We start from the raw sequence: 23,605 nt of genomic DNA on the forward strand, positions 1-23,605 counted from the left end.
CTACAACTCCCACCAGCCCCACCTGGCATAGCCAGTGATAAGGTATTATGAGAACTGTAGTCTATAAAAGTCTAGAGGGCACCATGTTCACTACCCGTAGTTTAGATAACATGAAGCGTAACTTTGGCTGCCAAACTTATTGACCATGTCAAGGGCAAGGCCACCTAGAGAGGCATTTGCTTGGAAACCAAAGTTTTAAAGCTTTTTCACTGCCACTTAGACAAACTTGTAGAAGAAGAAAGAGACCAACACTTCCAGTAAAGATTTCTGTTTCCATTCATTCAGACCTCTTCTGATTAAAGAAGAAGAGAGAAATGTTCACTTCAGTTCCTCTGGGGAAGTATAATGAAAAGCTCCTCTTACGTTTTATCTCAACAACATCTATTCTTGCTCCTTAGCTCTAAAGTCCGTGCTGGGAAGGTCTAGGCCAGGTTTCCTCAACCTTGGCCCTCCAGATGTTTTTGGCCTACAACTCCCATGATCCCTAGCTAGCAGGGCCAATGGTCAGGGATGATGGGAATTGTAGTCTCAAAACATCTGTCATTTTCCAGAACAATCATTTACTTTTCATTTAAAACATTTCCTTGAAGAAATATACTCCCCAGAATTTCTCTTTCTTTTCCTTTGCTTCTCGTAAAGGTATTCAGGAGATTTACTTTTCTACTATTTCACATGAGTGAAACAATATAATATGCAATATATTAACTGCACCATCGGGTTTCATACTAATTCGTCTTCTTCTGTTGGAAAATTGCATGTTCCTTTGACATAATTAAAGATTTTAATACTTCTGCGTGAACACTTTATACCCTAAGGAGGTTGTATTCCCAGCACTTTTCTGCTATGCTTTCTCTATTCTTAAAAATAATTTAGCGGTGCAGTCCTATACAGGTTTACTCAAAAGTCCAGCTGAGCTCAATGGTACTTGCTCCCAGATAACTGGGCACAGGATTCCAGCCTAAAAATAATTCGCCGTGATGCACTGTGTTTCTGTGGGTAGAATTCAAATCCTTGCTTTGCATGGGGTACATCAGGTTCACATTGAGAAAATCAGCAATTTTTTGGATTATAAGACATAAATAGTAATGACCTACAGCAGTGGTCAGTAGCAGGTGACTTGTGGGGTTTTAGAAGCCTGCAGATGGCAGGCTAGCATCAGTGCTCCTGAGGAAGGAAGACAGGTGCTTGGTTGCTGTGAGGCAGGGGTTGCACCAAGCCAGAGAGAAGCTGATGTGTTTATGGGTGAATGTGGATGCATGCAAGTGGAAATGGGTCTGTCCAAATCGGAGAAGAGTTACAAGGTTTCTAGGTATGACAAAAATCATTTTACTTGTATACTTGCTTAGATATTTATGAATTGCTCTACATCTTATATACAAACCACCCAGTGTCTCTTGGCAGTTACAGAGTGCCGCAAAAACAGCTTCACAGGTAGTTTGTTTGACAAAAAGAAAATTCCAAAGCTCATCAGGTATTGCTATATCTGGTGGTAAATGTCTAGTGGGATTGATTTGAACTCTTTTAGTTCTTGCTGCCTACTAATATGATGTATAATTAACATACAGTTGCATTGGCACATGTTCCCTTCCCCAGGAAAGAAGCATTTTCTTCTACTGTGGGGGCAGACTGGCAGTGAGACATTTTAAGTGTGAATGGAAAAAAATGCAAAGAAGCAATCTCTCTCTCTCTTGCAGTTAGGCTAATTTTCCATGTTGAACAGGGCTAGACCAAAGCTGGCTCCTTTTGGAATAGAATTTATTTATTTAAAAATATTTAGAACCCACCCTTCATTTATGCAGATAGATGGGGTGCAGAACATAAAACAAAGTAAAAACGAACTGGGTGATGAAATCAACAGCACGGTGCAAAAATTAAACATCTTGTACTCCTCTTTGATGACTTCATGCTATGAAACTGTCTATGAATTTGTTAAATACTAGCAATAAAAACAAACAAGTAAGGCAGCTAAAAACAATGGAGCTCATTTGGTAAGACTTACAAAACTTAAAATGCCTGGGCAAATAAATACATCTGAACCTGGTGTCGAAATGACTTTGCAATTCACATTCCCCATGTGTCCTTTCATAGTAGTTTGCCCACCTATTAATACTGGCATGTTTGGCTCCACTCATCTCTAGTTCTGTGGAAATACTTTGTCTGGCACAGGGTCAAACGCTTTCCTGAAATCAAGATCTACATTGTTCACTGCCCTCTTGGACAATGAGATTGGTTTCAGCCAACTCTTTGCATTGTATGTAGGAGTTTACTTCAACACATGCAACATAGCCATTGCCAAAGACTTAAGGCATCCGTTTATCTTGAGAGTTTTCGTGGAACCCTCTCCCACTCCATTGTAATATAAACTAGTACTGTATTTCTGATCCCCTGCTTCTTGGCGAAATCCTACTGGAGTAAACCAGGCCTCCTTTGAGAACAGTTCCTTTCGCTTTCTAAGAAAATGGGAAGAACAAATGGCAACTGAAACCTACTTATTCCCCTCCCATTTCCTTGACCTGATTCATATTTAATATATTGTGATTGGCATATATTGTAACTAGAAATAATATACACCAACCAAAATGTGCTGGTGTATTATTCCATGCCACCTCTGTCCATCAGGCCTATGCCTCTAATAAGCTTTGCCAAAGATGTTTTGGACTACAACTCCCATCAGCTTCATTGCAGGCAACTGACAAACTTTCGCCTACATAAGGAAGAAATGATTCAGTGGCACTAATGCAAATAGTAAAACAAAGAGGGCAATGTATGAACTCAAGGGAAATACTTTTCCTCTTCACAATGCTGAGTTTTACCTATAATATTACACTGGTCTTCCAAAGGCAAAATGAAGCAGCACTTTTCACGTGGGAAACATTTCTGCCATTAAATAATTTATACTGAGCTTTCAGTATGCTCGTGATCTATATTCTTCGTTGCAACTATCTTGGATTAGTGGATCTGAGAAGCAGCAGAGAGATGAGATGAGCCAAAGCTTTTCTTAGGGCAATTCAGCAAGTAAATAAATGACTTTGCAGATATTACATTTATATCCTACCTTAACTACCACATTACTCAAGATGGCATATATATTCAACTCCCCATCCCAACCATTTCCCCCCTCTCAATAGCCCTGTGAGGTCTGTTAGACTGAGAAGCAGTGACAGCCCTGTGGTTATGCGGTGAGCTTCATGACTGATTGGGGATTTGAATTTCAATTTTCTAATTTGACGCCCTGGGACGCGGGTGGCGCTGTGGTCTAAACCACTGAGCCTCTTGGGCTTGCTGATCAGAAGGTCGGCGGTTTGAATCCCCACGATGGGGTGAGCTCCCGTTGCTCAGTCCCAGCTCCTGCCAAACTAGCAGTTTGAAAGCACGCAAAAAAGGTGCAAGTAGATAAATATGTACCGCTCCGGCGGAAAGGTAAATGGTGTTTCCGTGCACTGCTCTGGTTTTGGTGTTACGTTGCTGGCCACATGACCCGGAAAAACTGTCTGTGGACAAACGGCAGCTCCCTCAGCCTCTAAAGCAAGATGAGCGCCGCAACCCCTGTGACTGGACCTAATGGTCAGGGGTCCTTTACCTTTATCCTAATCTGACTCCCTAACCCAGAGATGACAAACATCCATCTGATGGGACAAATGCAGTCTACAGAGACTTTGAATCTGCCCTGAAATCTCCCCTTCTTGGTCCTATTCTCTGCTGAATGAACAAACAGGACCTTTCCCCCTCTTAAATCTAATCTCTCTCTCTCTCTCTCTCTCTCTCTCTCTCTCTCTCTCTCTCTCTCTCTCTCTCTCTCTCTGTGTGTGTGTGTGTGTGTGTAGAAATTTTCAGAGATAGCAGCTGGTTCTCAAAACCACTCCACTGACCCACTATTAGCTTTGTGCAGATGATAATTCTCAACACATGAAGGAATGCTGAGTTGTACCTCCATGTGTTTATGGGTTATTCTGCATGTACGAGTTGCACATATGCATGTTTTATAACCTGCATTTTTGTTAGAATACAAGTGTCATGTACAGCTAGGGTTGTTAGGACTGGAGGAACCCAGACCCTGATATTTTAGGGCCCAAACTTGAGATCTAGGGGTGATGTCATGGGCCCCCCTGGTGGTGTCTGGGGGCGGGCCCTGGAGATAGAAGGGAGCAGAGGCAAGTAGGACACACACACCCTGCCGTGTCTGTGCAGTAATTTGCAGCCAGCTCCTGCTGGGCTGAACCTTATAAGTTGCATGCATGGCCATCTTAATTGTTTTTCTTTAATTAAAGGCACTCATGCCCCCCAGAGAAAAAAGTGCAACACCCACTACCTGGGGAGGACAAGGCACACCTGGAGACTTCAAGTCAGACCTGGAGGTCTGGCAACCCTATGAAATTTGTGGGTGTATACACACTGCGAAAGAGACTCCATCAATGTGCAGCAGCCATATGGGGTGGAATTGGTCTGTGTTAGCATGATCTTGTTCCCCTCCACCCGTGCACACATTTATCTGTCATGAATTTGCAGCTTTACATAGAGGTGGTTTTTTATTATTCTAATCCAGATGAATGTCGGCTGTTGGTTTTTGAGGCTGTCTTTGTGTCACTGGAGCAATAAGCCAGTGGTAGCTTTGCATGAGAAGAACCGCCTGTCCAGGCCCGGCTCTAGGTAGACCCCCGGTGGCGCAGGGCACCATGGCGCCGGCCCGCCAGAAAGGCGCCGCGAGCTGCGCCCGCTGGCCGGCCGATCCGCCGCGCAGCTGCGCCTGTGGGAGCCGCGCTGCGCCCACCCGCCCACCGCGCTGGGAAACGGGGTGGGAGGGCGCCAGAGAGATCGCGCTGTGCCTGCCCGCTCGCCCGCCGCTGCGCCCACCCGCCCACCGCGCTGGAAGACTGCATTCATAGCCAGATTTGGGCTTGGTAGAAAAAATAGATGATGTGGAAGTATGATTACAGTACCTGCAATCTTTCATGAATTGCCAGACAATTCAGAAGGCAGCCCGTAAATCTTATTAGGAGGGAGCCGTATTTGATTTTGCTGGGAAACTTAAGATTGATTTCTAGTAAATGGCATTTACAGGTGGTATTTACAGTTAACGTGTAACAATTTTGCATTATAAAATATGACATAATGTGTTGGGAGTTGAATTTCCCCCTGCTTGCTTTTATTGTATCATGTTTCTCTATTTAAAGACTTATATACTGTTAAGAGTTTGTGGTTGCCAGACCCCTCAGATCCCTGGATCCAGCAAGTGTTAAAAGCTAATCAAGCCAGACTAGCTTCCTGAACCCCTGGATCCAGCAAGTGTTAACCTGTAAGCCAGGCTAGCTTCCACATGAGTTGGTCGCCTGGGGTGATGGCCTATTAAGAAAACAAAGGAAAGAGGGCTCTGTGCGAGACAACAAATGGGTGGAGACCCTCTCTCAACTCAGAGGTAGTTAGAATTACAGAGGCAGAGTTTGGGGGCTGTGGTGTGAATTAGAGGGAAAGGAGCAAGCTAGAGAGGGGGCAGAGCACAATGTTTGATTTCTGTTTGAATCCAAGGCTGCGGCTATGGTAGAAATGAGTTTGTTGCGTTTGGGCAAAATAGTAAGTTGTAGTCAGGGCTCCCCCCCCCCCCAAGCCGGAGCTTGCAGAAGCTCAGCTCAGCACCTCTCAGTTGGGCTCCATTGCCATTCTCCAAGAGAACAAGGGAGAGAAGATAATGGTGAGCTCCAGCACATTTTTTTCTAGAAAAACAGCACTGGTTGTGGTTGATCTGTATATCATAGCTGTATATCATCTTTCATATGGCTTTGACTCCTTCAACTGGCAGGGCCTATGGGAAAGCCGAGCAGTTATTTTGTGGGATTAAACAACTGCATTTTCTTATACAGCAGCTGTAGTCTCAATACTGATGTCAAAATGCTAACATAATTTCCTGTGTGCAAGGTGGGATTAACGCAGCAGGGGGAGAGATTTTGCGCCAGCTGTTTGTCATTCATTTCACCAGCCCATTCTGCCCCTTCAGTACTGCGGCAACTCATTCTGCTGCCCGTAGAGACCATCCTTGTATGTGCATGTGAATACCGTATACGATAGCTGTTTTGGGGGGAAATTAAGGCATGATAAAAGTAGCTTCTTCCCAGGAAAAATCTGCAAGGTATAAACTCAATAGGTGACGGAACACTTTGTGAACATGGTTAAAGCTGGGATTTCCACGCTGTTTTAGGACCTTCTGTTTTTCCTCTTTTGAAATGCACCTTCTCAAACCACTTCCCTGCCCATTTGCTGCACTGGTCGCTGCATTTACTGCTGGACTGAAAGCCAGCTTACAAGATTCCTATAGACTCCACTAGTGACTTTAATTGACCTTTATAGGAAACATAGTGTTTCCTATAAAGAGGATAATTTTGAGTGATTTAACTGGCCTGGTGAGCTTGGGTAAAGTAGGTAGGCCAAAATGTGAGCAGAACTTTATTTGAAAAAGATGTGTTTTCTTTGTGAAAAGCCTTTTTGGGGTATTAACAGTGAAAGCTTCTCTCCACAGCCTTTTAAAAAACAACCACCACCAAACAGTTTACCTCTCCTAATCAATTTTCCGATCTCAGCAGATGTACAAGAGAGTTTGTATTTTGACGTTTGCGTTTTCTTCTTTACAGCTCTCTATGTGAAACCTCTCCTGTGAAAACAAGCTCAAGATGACCAGCTCAGCCAGGGAACATCTGCTTTTTGTGCGACGGAGGAATCCCCAGTTGCGATACACACTGAGCCCTGAGAACCTCCAGAGTCTGGCATCTCAGGGCACCATTCCTGAGAACATGAACCTTCAGCGTGCTAATAGTGACACTGACCTAGTGACATCTGACAGCCGCTCTAGTTTGACTGCAAGCATGTATGAATACACCCTAGGGCAGTCTCAGAACCTCATCATTTTCTGGGATATTAAAGAAGAAGTGGATCCCACAGACTGGATAGGACTTTATCACATTGGTAAGCAAAGAGCTTTCGTTCCATTTGTTAGCTGGCGTAAACAAATAGAAACAGTTAGATAAAGATAACACAGTACAAAGTTTTCCAGTGATTCGTGTAAAAACATGCTCCTCGTTATCAAAGCTTTCGGTTTTGTCCTGATCTGATATCTACGGAAAGGCAATCTTCTTGATTGCAGAAAATACGTTGTGCTCAAGCTCTTTCTATTCTTAAATACACTTGGTTGCAATAAAGCTTAGAAGTTCAAAGGGTTGGCTCCTTTCTGTGGAAATAAGATGAAGTTTTAGCTTTCTTGTAGCTTTAACTTGGCATGCTTCAGGGGGGCGGGGGAGGGCGCGGGGAGCCATAGAAATAACTTCAAAATCACAGGAACATATATATATATATATTTACAATGTTATTTGTTAACAGTAGTGTGCTGTTTACGAAACTTGTCCATAAGCTATGTCCCCTTAGTATCAGAACCAGCGTTTACTTATTTTGTGTATTTACACCATAGAGTGCTTAGGTAATAATACTGAGTCCACATATACAAGATATGAATTGGTGTACAGAGCTACTCCTCTTTTATACCCTAAAGTTCATAGTAACTTAAACTGATGCAGCTGCAGTGCCAGAGTGGAGCAAGCTGGTCTTGGAAATGCATGTGCTGTTCCATTGTAACTACTTAGTACCTTTGACTGGAAAGATGGGGATCAGCTAGTACTTTATTGTCTGGTTCAGCTGACCTTTAGGATGATGCTAACAGGATAGATTCCACTTCTGCTCTACCCAACCACTTCAGCAACATGCCCCAGGTTCTGTTTATGCCGTGAACAACTTTAGAAACCAGCATCTCATGAACGGTGGCTAATGCTAATACATTTTGACCCATGCTGACCGTTGCACTTTACTTACACATTTAACGACTATCACTACTACTTCCTATTTATTAATATTTACATTTGTTAGTCACTTTACACAAAGAAGTCTCAAAACGATTTAACAAGATTTAACACTTGCTTGACAGTGCACCTTACCTGGTTGTTGACTATACAATATCAGGTTAGGTTGTTAGCCGTGTGTAGTTGAAGCAATTTTTTGAGGCTGCTTTTGCATAAATGGTTAGCACAATAGATACACAACTGTTCATTTGTCATGCATTTCCTGAGTGTCTTTCCTTGAGATTTGCCTTTCCGTAACAATGTTGTTGGAAACATATCTATGGTACCTGGTAAAATGCTGTACTCTTCTTAGCTAACTGATCCACTGATATAACTAGTGTCTTGCTGCGTTGGTTGTGCTGGTATTTGCAAGGGGGCTGTTGGGCTCTCTGGAATGTTCTTGTGGGATTCCACCCAAAACTCTACAGGATGCTTACCTTCTAATAAAGCTGTGGACTTCTCATTCCCCTTGCCCAAGGGGTCACATCTCATGCCAACTGCACAGTAACGTAGTGGCTGGGCATTGCAAAGTCTCTTATGCGAATCTTACCTCAGCTGTGAGCTAAGTGGCCTTCAACTCCAGTCCTTTCACCCTCAACCTCTCTATATTCAGTATGCGTGTGGTGGGGTTGATAATACTACTGACTTACATTACAAGGCTGTTGCAAACATTGCTGAGCAGAATTCATTTCTTTGAATATTTGAAATGCTCACTCATATAACTGCTCACACTCTTATACTATTAAAAAGTGTGATTCCTTCCCCACACTTGTGATCCTGTGCATTTGCCCTATAGAGACACAGGTGGCGCTGTGGTCTCAATCACAGAGCCTCTTGGGCTTGCTGATTGTAAGGTCGGCAGTTCGAATCCGCACGACGGAGTGAACTCCTGCTGCTCTGTCCCAGCGCCTGCCAACCTAGCAGTGCGGGTAAATAAATAGGTATCACTGTGGCGGGAAGGTAAATGGCGTTTCCGTGCGCTCTGGCTTCAGCCCCGCTGCGACAGAAGTGGTTTAGTCCTGCTGGCCACACGACCCGAAAAAGCTGCCTGCAGACAAACGTCGGCTCCCTCTGCCTGAAAAGCGAGATGAGCACTGCACCCTATAGTCGATTTCAACTGGACTTAACCGTCCAGGGGTCCTTTACCTTTTTACCCTATAGGGTATTGATATATAAAGCTTTTACTTTTGCTGTCTTAATGGACTGAGGGAATATGAAGTTAACTTCACTCCAGTAGTGAAAAGTGCAATAAGAAGCATTTGGATGGAAAAGATAGCTTTGTTACCTCTCAGCATCATGTGCTGGTCTTCTGATTTTCGAAGAATGAGCTTGATTTACAGTCAGACTAAGGCACTTGGATCTGTTTTGTCTTTGTTTCTGCAAGTTACACACATTACCTGCAGCTTGCCTTACGCGTAAGAGAGGTTTTTTGGCGAGATGCCAGGGTAATGCAGCAGTTCAGGTGAATTTTTTTCCCCTTCCAACACTGGATAGTTGTTTGACAGCGATGCTATTAGACAAAGGAAAAATGTTTACTTCCTAGTTCACAAAAATAGAAAAAAGGGGTGGGGGGGTGGGACTCATCAGAGTTTGTGTAAAAAAAAAAGTTAATTCTTGTGGTGCGAAGGATAATCGATTGCTTCCTTACCACAAAATAAACATAGTTATCAATCATCCTCAAACTGTTTGACAAAATATACTTTAACAAAAATGAAGGACTTCTGGTGCAAGGACTTCTGGTGCATGGATAAGGGCACCTGCCATAGGGTTTTTATTTTTGTTTTACTAGAACTAGTTACATGCTTAAGTGTATTTTTAAAGGTAATGTTGCAGATTTGTCTCTTCCATTCTCTTCTATATCTTCCTGTAGGCATTTAACTCAACTGGTAGGGGGTTGATGTTGTGTACAATATACTTCAAACTCTTCACCATCATCAAAGAGAAGCATTCTCTGATGTGACAGAAACAGACAAAAAAGCTGGTTGCTCCTCTCCACAGGAAAGTTAATAGCTTAACTTTCTGAGAAATGATATGAAAGAGAGAAATCCATTGTAAATCTTCCATTTGCTCAGTTAACTACAACCGATTTTATTCCCTTCTTTCGAAAGGTTATTTTCCTGCTGTCATTAGTTGCTTCTTGGTTAAAGTGACAGTGGGATATTATGAATGTTAGTGACACGAGCTTATTCCCTTTTCATCAGATCCAATCAGCACGAGCATTTTCATGATTCTTTTATGGGTAAAGGCGCTTGTTCATTAAAAGGCACTAGCAGTTGTCTTTGCACTATAACCTGTTGATATTTTATCTATTTGTTTATCAGGCTTCCTACCTGTCCTTCGCTGCAGTGCCCCAGGACAGGTTATAACAATACAATACAATATGCAGTTATGAAAACAAGTATAATAATTAGTATATAAAAAGGTAAAACTGTGCCGATCAAAACAGAGCTGTATAGATTCAGCAAAAGAGGTGGATCTTACAAAACAATATACTGTAACTGCCAAATGTGTGGGTCAAGAGGAGCATTTGTGCAACGAAGATGCTAGATGCAAATCTGTGTGGAAGGAGTTCCAGTACTGAGTGCAGATAAGGCCCTCTCCTTTGCCACCAGACCCAACACTTCTGTGGGCTTCGGAAGCACCAAAAGTACCCTTTGCTGGTCTTAACACCCAAGAGGGTCTGTAGGGGTGATAGTCAACAGATAATATATGTATTGCGTTTTGATTATGGTGGGAAAGTGGCAGCTTAAGTATTAAGGTTTTCAATTGACTATTGATAGTGGGTGGAATCCAACTGGTGCCATTCCATAGGAGGACTTTTGATTCAGTGGAAGCAACCACTAAAGAAGTCAGGAGAAATTTTTTTGCTGATTTGTTTTCACAACTGCGGCCCCCCCGGTGCCCTTAAAAATCAGGTCCAGAAAGTTGTGGGCCTCTGCAGAACAGCGTGTTAAGATGGCATGGGAGGCAGCAGGGGAACTGCCAAAAATGTTGATTTGGGAAGTATATGTGTTCTGACTTGTAACAACGGGTGGTATTCAACTACGTTTTACTCAGATTAGACCTGTTGAAATCAAAGGACCCAACTTAGTCATGCTCATTAATTTCAGTGGATCTGCTCTGAATTAAATTTAGCTGAACACCACCTATAGGAAGCTGCCTTAGACCATTGGTCTGCCTCACTTAATTTTGCTGTGGTCGAGCTCATATTCTTCTGTCTTGTGGAGTTACCTGCTGTGTGTGCACCTAAATTTATGCTGGTGACACATTCATGTATTGTACTGGACTTGCCACACTTCCTTTGGGAGACTCCCAGGATACATCTGCAGGGGCACCCCTGTTTTCATTGTGAAGATATCCTCTGTGCTTCACATTTAAGGTACCAACTACTGTTTCACTTCTCCGTCTCCTGCAATATATCTTTACTGGACAACAGTCCATCCTAAGAAGAAAATTATTGAGTCACCACAGTCTTAGTAATTGAGTTTTTGAGTAATTGAGTTAAATCTTCTTTTAATTGAAGATCTGTTGTGGATGGGGATTTTTAAAAAGAAGCCCAGAAGTTGATGAACTGGCATTTTACTGAAGGTTGATGCTTCTCGCAGGTTTATCGGGTTTCCATATGGATTAGTCAGTCCTGTCTGTCTTGGTGGAATACAATCAGGAAAGAACTCTAGGTTCAGCAGTATGTCTTATCAGCCGTTGGTCCCAGCTCTAAAATTCAGACACAACAGCATTCTGAGCCCAGGCAAAAGGGCTACAGAATTAGAAATGTAAAATTGCTGGGCAGCAGCCAAATGTTCTGTACTAGTGGGACCAGCAGAGGCAGCGAGATGCCCTTCCAGAAGTGCTAACCTTTCTTTGATTAAACTCAGTCATTTCTATTTATAACTTGACATTGATAGGTATGGGATATAGCCTATGTATTTCATCCCATTTGTTTTGTAGGTTTTACTTTTTTGGGTGTGTGTGTGATCTCCTTTACTTTTATGCTGACTTTAGTATTAATTTTGGGAAACCTTATGTGGCCATTATCAATAGCCACACAAATGAAAAATCGAGGTGGTCCAGGAAATATGTTGGCATCTGCCTATCTCGAGAGACGATGGAAGAGTGTGCCATTGGTGATAAAGTCAAACTGTTGGAGAGTTACAGCATGTGCTGTGACCTATATAGATTGATACGGAAGAGACATGTTCTATTGTAGCTGGGGCAGATGAAGACTTCTGGTTTCGCTGGTGTAGATGCACCATGTTGCTTCTTCTCTCTGCGCTCCTCCCAGTGGTCATTCCTCCTCTGGCCACTGCTGTGGAAACACAACCTGACTGTATCAAGGTTGTCTGCAAGGGATTCCCAGATGGTGGGGTTGATGTTGCCAGCTTTCATGTCACGTTGGCAGACATCACTATAACTCAGAGTGGGTCTGCCAATGGGCCTGGTGCCTGAATGACATTCCCCACACTTCTTTTCAGTCAGACTCTTTAGTGGAAAGAAGTGGCAACGTAGATTTAATAAACCCAAACTTTCCTGCTTGCTTTATTCTGAAGAGACTTAAAAGCTTCCTTTTTCTTTTTTGGCGTGTGTCTCAGTTCCATACGAAGGAATATCAAACAGACCACAGGATCCAATATCTTTTTGGTCAGCCGGTGTAGCATTCTGAGATGGCCTCCTTAATCCCTCCATTCCTATGACAGAACCAGCTGGGCATGGTCTACTGGGCCCCCACAACTCAGCCCTTTCCGTACATGGAGTGTGTGGAAGCCACTGAACCCTGTGCCGGCAAACAGATTGCTGTTGAATTGCTCGTTTGTGCTTCATAGAGTTTCTTCCTTAGTCCTTCTCACTACTATTGTTAGACTGCTGTTGATTCCTGTCCTACCTAACCATCTCATAGGATTCTAGCCTAGTGCGATAAGCTAGTTCCTGTGTGTGTAGCAAATGTTTTTGTATGGAGGAGCATTCTGTCATAAGAGTGGCAGCCTGCAGTCTGAAGTGGTTCAGCCCAGGCACAGTTTTGGCATCTCGGGGAGAACTGAACTTCATTAACTTGAGGTGCCAGCTGGATATAAGGAGTTGTATCTTTCCCCCTCCAGGTGCTGTAGGATTGCAGCTTGCATCATCCCTGGCCCATAATGGTTAGGGCTGATGAGAACTGTAGTCCGATAACTTGAGGGCAGCAGCCTGGGGAAGGCTACTGTGGACAGACATAATTTCACTCTAGTCTAACTCAGACTTGCTATGTAAATGGTTGCCACAGGTGATAAAGAATTCCACGCAGGTGACAATTGCATGAAATTCCATCTAGGAAAGTGGACATGCTTTTGGAAGATGGGCAGAGTGATTTTAGCAGGTTAGTAACTTTTCTGGCATTGTATACATGGCTGGTCTAAACCTATCATTTAGAGAGGCTCCTCCTGATTGTAAAACACAAACCCTGAGGAGGATAGTACATGGATGTATAAAACCGTTTATGGAAGTTCTTGCATTTATGGTTTTGATGGTTTGTGGCAGTTGGGACAGGTTTCAACATTTTCCTTGCTGAAATTCTATTGGTACAAGTACAGTCGTACCTTGGAAGTCGAACGGAATCCATTCTGGAAGTCCGTTTGACTTCCAAAACGTTTGGAAACCAAAGCGCGGCTTCCCATTGGCTGCAGGAAGCTGCAGGAAGCTCCTGCAGCCAATCGGAAGCCTCGGAACCCCCTGTCAGACGTTTGGGTCCAAAGAACATTCACAAACCTGAACACTCGCTTCTGGGTTTGCGGCATTCAGGAACCAAAACAATCCGAGTACCAAGGTGTTCAGGATCCAAGGTTGTGGATCCTGTATGTGGTTCATTTGCAGTGAAACTCTTCAACTAGAAAAAGACCTCATTTTGTTATTGTTTTGGCTGTTTATTATTTTGGTTGTTTTAGAGGTATTCCACACATTACTATTTTAACATGAGATGTGCTTTGTGATTCTGCTAAAACAGTAATCCATGAAGCACATATAAGTCTCACTCTCTCCTCATGAACACCACATTAAAAATAAACATGTAGCAGGAAAATGGAGTCAACCACATAATATGATTTTGCAATTTGCAATATGTATTGTCCTAATATGTTAAGCTCCTGGAAGTGAAATTCAGCGGCTGTCAACTATTTGCATTATTTCTTCTGCTTTTACTGTGAGTTGACATGAACTGGTTTGTGAATTTCCACAAGGGCCTGTAGGAGACTGGAAAGATACCAACCGATAATTCCTATTTGCACTTGTGGCTGCTTTTTTGTGTGTTTTAATTTAATTTGCTTGCTCACTTTACTTGGAGCTCCTCTGGTTAGACTGTTTCACCTTGAGGTCATTCAGACAGGTAATTTTTCTAGCTCTTACTGTGTTACAAGGCAAATGATAACAATGTAAGATTTTTCTTTCACAAGTGTGCATCTACAGTCTATCTACAGGTTATTTCAGAACGCTTCTGAATGTCGTGAGGCTGGTAGCGCATTTTGAAAAGCAAGAGTTACTCAGCAAACACAGAACAGTAATTTTTTTTTTAATTACACATTCAAAGCAGGTGTCCTCTCAATACTATGTGCTGCTGTCAAATTTGTGGGGGGTGCTGGGTGAAATTGTAAAATAGATGGTACATCCACTCTACATTTCTGCACAAAATTTTCTGTGTGTGGGTATGTTGTCTGGGCTACATTAAACAAAAAACAAACAAAAAACACTTTTGAGTAGGAAGACTCAGGAGTAGCTTATGAGTCAAATTGCCTTTCTCACATGACAACTTTTAGAAATGCTCCAGCATTTATTTCAGGGCTGTGTATCTTAAAAGTCTGTGTTATTTTATGGATTTTAATGATTCTTTTTTATATATTATTTGACTTCGTTGTAAAGCGCACTGTGGTTTGTACAAAGGGCAATAAATAAATGATCCAAATAGATAAGCTAGGAAGAAAGAGGGCTGTGAGTTGAATGTATATCTCAAGAATAATTTAGCATTTATATCGATAGCACTTTCAAAATATCGGTGCTTCGCTTACATTCTCTTATTGTAAGCATGACAACAATTCTGGAAGGTAGGCCACCCTCTTTATATTTCAGATGGAGGGCTGAGACACTCTTAAGGCCATATTTATTCACGGTTTCAGGCTGTAATCCTGTGCACACTTACCTGGAACTTAACTGGGACTAACTTCTGAGTATCCATACATCAGCAAGTTCTGCTCCCATTTCTGTCCCCCCCCCCCCCCAAGAATTCTCTGGCAACTCTCCTTGAAATGGAAGAAATGTGAGAACCTAGAAGTACAGTCATGAGAAATTATTGAGCCACTATCTAACACAGAGTCGTCTACTTAAGGTTGTTGAAATCACTGCAGCGGAATTAACACTGTGTTGGAATGTGGTCCATTTTCTAATGTTTATTTGTGTGTGTGTGTGTGTGTGTGTGTGTGTGTGTGTGTAAAACATTCTTTTAATGAAACCCTTCAAAAATAGACCAACATATTTGGTGATGTAAATTTTGCCTGGGGAGTAGCAACTGCTATTTAAAAAAATCAATGGCTATGTTGATATGAATATTTAAGAATTTCTGCCTAATTTTGAATAACCCTACCCTATTTTTGTGCTACACTTTGGGATATAGATTTTTTTAAAAAAAACTCTTCTTAAATCTAGATACTGAGAACAATTGTGGTGAAAAATATTTAGGCCCTCTTTGTTTCTATCACGGTTAATCTGATTGTCATTTTTTCACGAAAAAATACAAAGCAGCTTTTCAATAACATGTTTTTTATTATTATAAGGACTATATTTGACAATTTAGATAGGATTGGAGCTTATAGTAAAACCTGCTGGGATTGGGGAAATTCTGGAGGATTTCTATTTCAGGTCAGACAAGATTAAAAAGGGGAAAAAAGCTTTCACATAAGCTCCCTTTTAATACACTTACGCTTGTAGCTCTGATTGAGTGGAAAGATTGGGGAAAGTTCAACACCTTATGCTCAATTTCAAAGGCTTTGTTCAGCCTCTGAAATGTCTTCTGAATTGAGAACTTTAACAGATTAACGGAGACTTGATCATTATTTGTATTTTTAACTCGACACCTGTACAATACAAATGTAGCAGCTACATTATGTGATGGGTTCTTTCTTTTTTTTACCTTGATATTTATGCACTCCAAAATTATTGCTAACATTTATAAATGTTCTGCTTATTGTCTGGAATCTGAAGAGTTGCTTGAAGCATCACCTATGACAGGTCCGGAGAACCTGTGGTTCTTCTCATGTGTTTGAACCCTCAGCACCCCGCTTAGAATGACCAATGGTCAGGGTTGAAGTACACAGAGTTATAAATCAATCTTTTCCCAATATGTGTGGCAGTTGCCATGTAGACACACAATTACACGTATGGGTGTGTTATTGCAACGTTTCAAATGCAGCTCTAACCCATGAGTGCATTTTCATCTTAGAACTAAAATGTGAAATGTGAGGAAGTTCAATGTGCTTATGTCCCATTGAAATTGACAAGAACAACAAAAACAAAAAGGGCGGAAGATAGGATTGTAGCATGATGCCCTAGTCATGCCCTAGAAAAACTTATCTATCCTGACCTGTTGTGCAGTTCTTTTTCTCCTTGACATCTGATGGGCGGGCGTTCCACAGGGCAGGTGCCACTACCAAGAAGGCCCTCTGCCTGGTTCCCTGTAACCTCACATCTTGCAGGGAGGGAACCTCCAGAAGGCCCTCAGATCTGGACCCCAGTGTCTGGGCTGAACGATGGGGTGGAACGATGTCTTCCTAATGAAAAAGTGAAGCTTTGTTGTTTATGTGTCCCCCCAGATTAGGAAGGCCCAAAGAGTTTCAGTAAAAAACTGATGTGTGAAATCCAGTGCTGCTGCTCTGCTTGGGTTTAAATCAGATCAGGCCAGTTGATTGATGTGTTCAGCCCTCTTTTTTATAATTAACGAGAAAATACACCCATATGAAAGTACTTATTTTCACAAAAGTCCATGCCGAGACTGTCTTTTCGTTGCTGAATATAGTTAAACACCAGCACTGAGACGGGGACTCTTCAGGACACACAAATGCTCACACTTATTTTCGCTCTGTGTTGCTTTGGATATGTATGCTTCCTTTTTTCTAACATTTTCTTGCTCAGTGACAGCAACCGTAGAGGCCCATTCGCTGTCATTGGCTTGGCTTATCAGTATATTTCCACTGCAAAGACTTCTGGCGCGTCACTGGGATTTATGATCTTTCGGACAGAAACCAATGTTCTGTTCCATCCTGCCTTTGTGATGCGAGTGGCTGCTTCACCAGATGGAGACATTTGGCGAACAGAAACATTAGATGAACCTAAAGCACGTCAACGCCTATTAATCCGTAAACCTCTTTTGAAAGAGCAATCCCCTCTGCTAGCCCCTGCAGCACACCACATTTTTGCTCCTGTTTCAAGAAACTGAAACTGAACACACTGGTTAACCCAACCTTACAACCTGAGGTTTTTTGGAGATGTGTGACAAAGAATGGCCGGGACTGCCTCTGCTCTAGTACTGTATGTACTTTGCTCTAGCCCTGATCAGCTGGAAGTAGAGTAATGCTGTCTGTATATTATGGGGTGGGAATGCCTTGCAATGGGAATAGCTTGCTTTTAAAGCCATGAAATAGACACAGAAGCTTTAATAAAATGCCAAGCACATGCTCCGAACAAATGCAATATTAAGGAAACAAGAAATAAAATATTTAATGGCATGGGGTGAGCATTGCTATGGGTGAGGAGGAAGGTAGTCTTGCAGGTGTTCTGCAACCCATCCAACCTACCACTGTTGCTTTTGAGCAGTACAGTAACTTGAGTGCTTGCCTAGCAAAAAGATTTTAAAGACCTGAAGAAAAGACCTGCACCAAGTACAGTGGAGGATGGGGTGTCACAGGCACCATTCAATAGGAAACTTAAGTTCAGGAAGAGCTATAAGGGTCCTATTGCTCTTCCTCTTTGTAGGGCATAGATAGGAAATCACATATTACCGGTGACAAAATACAGTGTGATGACAGCCTTGAAATACAGTATTATTGTGGCTTATAATTTTTATTTATTAAATTTTTGTCTCAGGTTTTCTCCATGGGTTCTTCCCTTTGGCTCTTAGATACCCCGCAAGGGAAAGGGAGCAGTATTTTTCTTTTAACACCTTCATTTAATGTTCACAATAATCCTGAGAGTTAGGTTAGGTTGAGAGATAGTTAAGTAGCCATGGTCTCTAGTACGCTTGATGGCCGAGTGAGGATTTTAATCCGAGTTCCTTCCACCCAGTCCTAGCCTGACACTATAAACCAAACAGCTTTCTAAACTTTTCATGTTGATGACACATTTTTGGGACATGCATAATTTCATGACACAGTAATTCAGTTTTACTAGCTAACCAGAGGTTTAAATAACCCCTTTCCAGCCCCTACACATGGTTTGGAAAGCTTTGCTATAAACACTACCTCCCATTAGTTCTTTAGTATGAGGGCAGATGTCTGACTCTTCAACAACAAATGAGTATGAATTGTGCATTTCTTGTATAAACTTTAGTTTCCATTTACTCATCCCTAAGACTTGAATCATGGCTGAAATTTTGCTATTTCAGTGGCTCCTTGGAACTCCTCAGTTCCAAGCTCATGAGGTTGGCTTACTTTTATTGAATTCTGCCCCGATTCTAGTAGTGTCCAGATCTACCCAATAGTTCTATGGAAACCATCAGAAAGGTTGAAACTATAGTGGCATCTTTCCCAGTTTCTTTTCCCTTCTCACCACTCCCTCATAGTTTTTTTGGGGGAAGATGAGTAAACATATTTAATTATAGCCTCTTTAATGACCGGGTAGCAGACTGGTGAACAGGAAATCTCCAATACCTACGGTATATAGGAAGGTCCCCGCTCTGGCATTCTCCTCTGTGATACAAAGCAACGCGATCCATTTTTGTTTGTTTGTTTTAAGGAGTTCACATTTTTCCCACTGTTTATAATGGCCTTCTGTAACTGAATAACTCAACTATTTCCTTCCGAATTCTTCTGTTCTGTAGAACATGACACAACACGGTGCTTTGCTGTTACCTTGGGTTTGTTTTCTTTTTCATGTGAAGAATCAGCAGAGGTTACTGCTTCTGCTTCATATCCTTGTTCCCTTCACTCCTTCCTTACTCAGAGAGGGCAGGCCAAAGGTAGTAGCAAGGAAGAGGATTAGGAAAGCCTTAAACGGCCTCGGCCCAGTATACCTGAAGGAGTGTCTTCAACCCCATCGTTCAGCCCGGACACTGAGGTCCAGCTCCATGGACCTTCTGGCGGTTCCCTCTCTGCGAGAAGTGAGGTTAGAGGGAACCAGGCAGAGGGCCTTCTCGGTAGTGGCACCCGCCCTGTGGAAAGCCCTCCCATCAGATGTCAAGGACTTGTCAAGGATGTCTAAAAGGCATCTGAAGGCAGCCTTGTTTAGGGAGGTTTTTAAAATGTTTTTTCACCACCACCATCATCATCATCATCATCATCATCATATTCTGTTGGGAGCTGCCCAAAGTGGCTGGGGAAACCCAGGCAGATGGGTGGGGTATAAATAATAATGATAATGATAATACTTTATTATTATTGGTGAGGAAGCTCCAGTGTCTGGGCTGAACGATAGGGGTGGAGACACTCCTTCAGATATACTGGGCCAAGGCTGTTTAAGGCTTTAAAGGTCAGCACCAACACTTCGAATTTGGTTTAAGTTCTGCTAATTTTGTTTAACACAGCTAATTCGATTTAAGTTCTGAAGAGCACTATTTAGGTTTTACAATTCTACTCACTCCTTCACATTATTACTGTATGTTTAAATTAAAAAAATAATTATTTTGGAAAAATTCCTAGGAGCAGATAATATTGAGAGATAATTAGACTACAGTTTACTAAAGGCTAAGGGACCCAGGTGGCGCTGTGGGTTAAATCACAGAGTCTAGGGCTTGCTGATCAGAAGGTCGGCGGTTCGAATCCCTGCAACGGGGTGAGCTCCTGTTGTCCGGTCCCAGCTCCTGCCCACCTAGCAGTTCGAAAGCACATCAAAGTGCAACTAGATAAATAGGGACCGCTCCGGCGGGAAGGTAAACGGCGTTTCCGTGCGCTGCTCTGGTTCACCAGAAGCAGCTTTGTCATGCTGGCCACATGACCCGGAAGCTGTCTGCGGACAAACGCCGGCTCCCTTGGACTATAGAGCGAGATGAGCGCCGCAACCCCAGAGTTGCTAGCAAATCCCATTAATAAATTGGGGTGTTTTAAACGCCATAACACAAGTTTCACTTTTACTTTAATGTAAGGGGTTTCTAAATGGGAAATTTGAGTTAGCTGAAGCCATTCATATTGCAGAAATCAAGGGCAACAATATTTCTCATCAGACAAACTGGTCACGGCTCAGTGTGCCATGAGCTATATTTCAATAGCTCTGGCTTAATCTTGCATAACTTCTTGCTTTCTTCTGGCCACTGTTAGAATAACCGAAGTTTGAAAGCTAGATTAAAGACATATATCACATTTTCTATGCTCATTATATTTTTATGGATGTATAGAACTTAAAACTTGTGAAGTCTATCATGAGAGAGGCAGATCTTGTGACGTGTATCTATGCATCGATGAGAATTGCAAATGAAACTACTTGGAATATTGAACAATTGTGCATACGATCTAAGATGCCATCAAGCCATAAAATATTCATGGGAAAGTACTTTGTGTTGAAAACAAAATACAAATGAGCAACCAGTAGAATAAGTTTTGCAGTGGGTTAAGACCTTTAAAAATTACAAATGGGCAAAGAGCTCTTTGCATAGGATACTATTTGGGGAATGAGATTAAAGCACACATTTATGTGTTTAGGAGCTGGCACAGTGTAAACAGAACATGTGGTACAGTCATTGTCGTAGGATTGCACCATCTCAGCAGTGATGTTTGACAACACCCCCCCTACATGTGAAAGACACAAAAGCCCTGCTTCAGACCCTCCAATTGTCCCTATTTCCAGGGATAGTCCTGGATTTATAGAAGCTGCCCCAGTTTCTGATTTGATCCCAGAATGTTCCGCTTTTCCTTAGGATGTCCCTAGTTTCTTCAGAGAAATGTTGGAGGGTATGGAGTTATCCAACCCCCAAGCCATGTGAAGGCAGCCCTTTATAGAGAACCCTTTAAATGCTTAATGTTATTATTATTTTTATATGTTGGAAGCCGCTCAGAGTAGCTGGGGCAACCCAGTCAGATGGGCAGGATATAAATAGTAAAATTACTATTATGGAATGGGGTATCCCTATTTCCACCGGAGAAATGTTGGAGGGTGTACTGTTTGGGCAACTAGATCAAGAGATGCTTATCTATATGGAGGAGGAATGAGTTGAATCACAACCCCCTGTCCCCAGCTCTTCTGTGAGTTTCTACCCAAGTTGTATGGATGTAGCCCTGCCTCTTTTTCTCCATGCAAACAGGGATGCTGCATTTAATATACAAGGATCAAGGCATGGAGGAGGTTGGGGATTGGCGTCTGAGTGCAGTCCCTGCTCCCTGGTCTTCTCCCAGTGTTCCATGTGCAGGAACACTGTGACAGAGTTCTTTCACACGAGCAGTTTTCCATGTGCATAGAAGTGGTAACGTTGGTACCATGTGCCGTTTAAACTTTGAATCTGCTCTGAGTCCCACTAATGATCATAGTTTGGTCTCGTGCGTGCTTATACGCTTCAATGTAAGCTTCTCCCCAGTGTGATTTTCACACATGTTTCTGGATTGTGCTCATATTGACTAACCAGATCATTTATTGGCCAAGTTGTCTCCCTTTGCAAAAGCCATACGCCTTAGCTTGCCTAAATTGAGCACAACTGGTAACCCCATTCAACTGATTAAAAAAACCAGCAAATGGTTTGAGGCAGATATTCTTACAAATGTCATTAAGCGTCTTAGTTCCTTGAGGCTCGCACTTTTCGAAGCAGTATATATTTTAACATTTGTTTTAAGCTGTCACCTGAGGGCACATATTCAAAAGCCTGTTCTCTTGAAATTAATCAGCCTCAAATACATTTTAAGACTGAGAGCTAAATTTGTGCATTTGACTATGAGGCCATGTTTTCAGATATAACAAGCTTATGGTTTTCAAGGTCTGCTTCACAGACACCACAAATTTGCAGCAAAATAATATTAGATTTAAAATTTAGGCTGTGAATTGTATCGGAGCTTGGTAAGGGTGGTCATGTGCCTACCTTCCAGGAGGAAGTCCCATATTTGGAGGGTTTGTCTGGTACAAGCCCAGTTCAAATGTAAGGAATCCCAAGGAGGGGAGAGCAGGAGGGGTCTTGGAAGTTCTCCATTCACAGTTGGTAGCACACGGACAAAGGTCACGTCCTCACCACAGGTGTGTTGTATTTTTATTTAAAGTATGTTAACTGCTGGATTTGCACCTATAGATTAGGGCTGGGCGATAACGACTTTTCAACATTATCACCAGTCAAACATTGTGATACATCGCAGTGTTGGAAAGCAAAGGGAGAAACTCGCTGCATCGGCTATGGCCCTGCGAGGTGGTGGCAGTTTCACCTGCCGGGTGAAGGTGCCATTGTGCTCCGGTCCTCAAACTGGTCCGCCTACTACAAATCTATGCCCGTTTTGTTCTCTTTTTAGGGCAACACGCTAGTGGCCACGCTACAGTTTGAACTTTTCTTCTTCTGATCCTAAAACTGCTTTTAATTTATAATTCAGACCCATTAGCCAGGTTATGTGGAAGCTTCATGCAGACCCCTTTCCTGCCACTTTGCAGGGAGGAAACATGTCAGGAAGCAACATCTCTTTCTGTAGCATCTCTACTAGGAAGCTTCAAAACAAGCTGGGTTGTGGTAGTTAATGATAGGAAGGTGGCTTCTGAATACTGGCTTGTTCGGAAACAATTGACCAAAGTTTCCCAGACTTTGCAGAGGATACTTGGACGTGTTTTAGGGTGCACACGGGGTTCTTCTTTGACATGGCCCATTGGGCTTCATTATTGACTGTTCATACCTAAAGGACAACCTAGAACAGAGGCTAACAACCTTTCTGGATCTGTGGGCAAATTTGCAAACTGCAGAAACTGTCGCTGGCACCAGACACACTCTGTGAAAACAAGCACTCACCCCATTGGTGACCCCTGGCCTAGAACAAGTCCTGTGCTCCCTGCACCTGCATATTGTGGGCTGGTATTGGTACTGTTGGGCATGCTTGTTTGCTAGCACTGATTTTTTCCCTATGGAGGATCCTGTAATAAACTTCCCAGGAATTCCTCTCAACAGTCTGCAAAAATAAAGTCTGCTGCAAGCCAGTATCTAATTGATCAGTGAGCACACAGCCTAGTCTTGCTTTGTTTATTTTCTAGCATTTATGACAGGGTTGCAATGTTTATATTGTACCTGGGACTATTTGTTTCAGAGTTTCCATTTGGCTCAAAGTACTCTTTGATTCATTTTAAATATTTTCATTTTCCCAAGGTTTCTTTTCTTTTCTTCTTTTTAGAATAGTTCCCCTACTGTGCTGAAACTTCTATTGCTGCTCTGCATAGTGTCTGGTAAACATGAACTTTTGCTTATAGGAAATGTCTGGACTAAATCCTAGAAAGTCCTGATCAGCTGTTGGTTCCTGTTTTGTTTTTAATGAAATTGTGTTTGATGTATGTACAGCAAATGATCATTTGCTGTAATAAAAACCAAGCAACCCCAGGTGGCAGAAAGAGGTTAAGCTTGC

At 42.4% G+C, this 23,605-nt stretch overlaps 1 protein-coding gene across 3 annotated transcripts in view; it reads left to right on the forward strand.

Moving 5' to 3' along the window:
• Positions 1-23,605, forward strand: part of HECW2 (HECT, C2 and WW domain containing E3 ubiquitin protein ligase 2) — a 174,813-nt gene that overhangs the window by 38,081 nt on the left and 113,127 nt on the right. For 2 of the 3 annotated variants that reach the window (XR_015946283.1, XM_088653442.1), the window contains exon 2: positions 6,621-6,951. Coding sequence is in view for 2 of the 3 variants with exons in the window: in XM_088653442.1 (XP_088509568.1) it covers positions 6,660-6,951 (292 nt within the window). In the remaining variant the exon portion in view is untranslated. Of the gene's footprint in view, positions 1-1,250; positions 1,310-6,620; positions 6,952-23,605 lie in introns of those variants that run through there. The other variant, XM_088653479.1, reaches the window with a different exon arrangement.

This window comes from Zootoca vivipara, chromosome 1 (genome assembly GCF_965207765.1).
Source record: "Zootoca vivipara chromosome 1, rZooViv2.hap1.1, whole genome shotgun sequence".
Taxonomy (NCBI): Eukaryota; Metazoa; Chordata; class Lepidosauria; order Squamata; family Lacertidae; genus Zootoca; species Zootoca vivipara.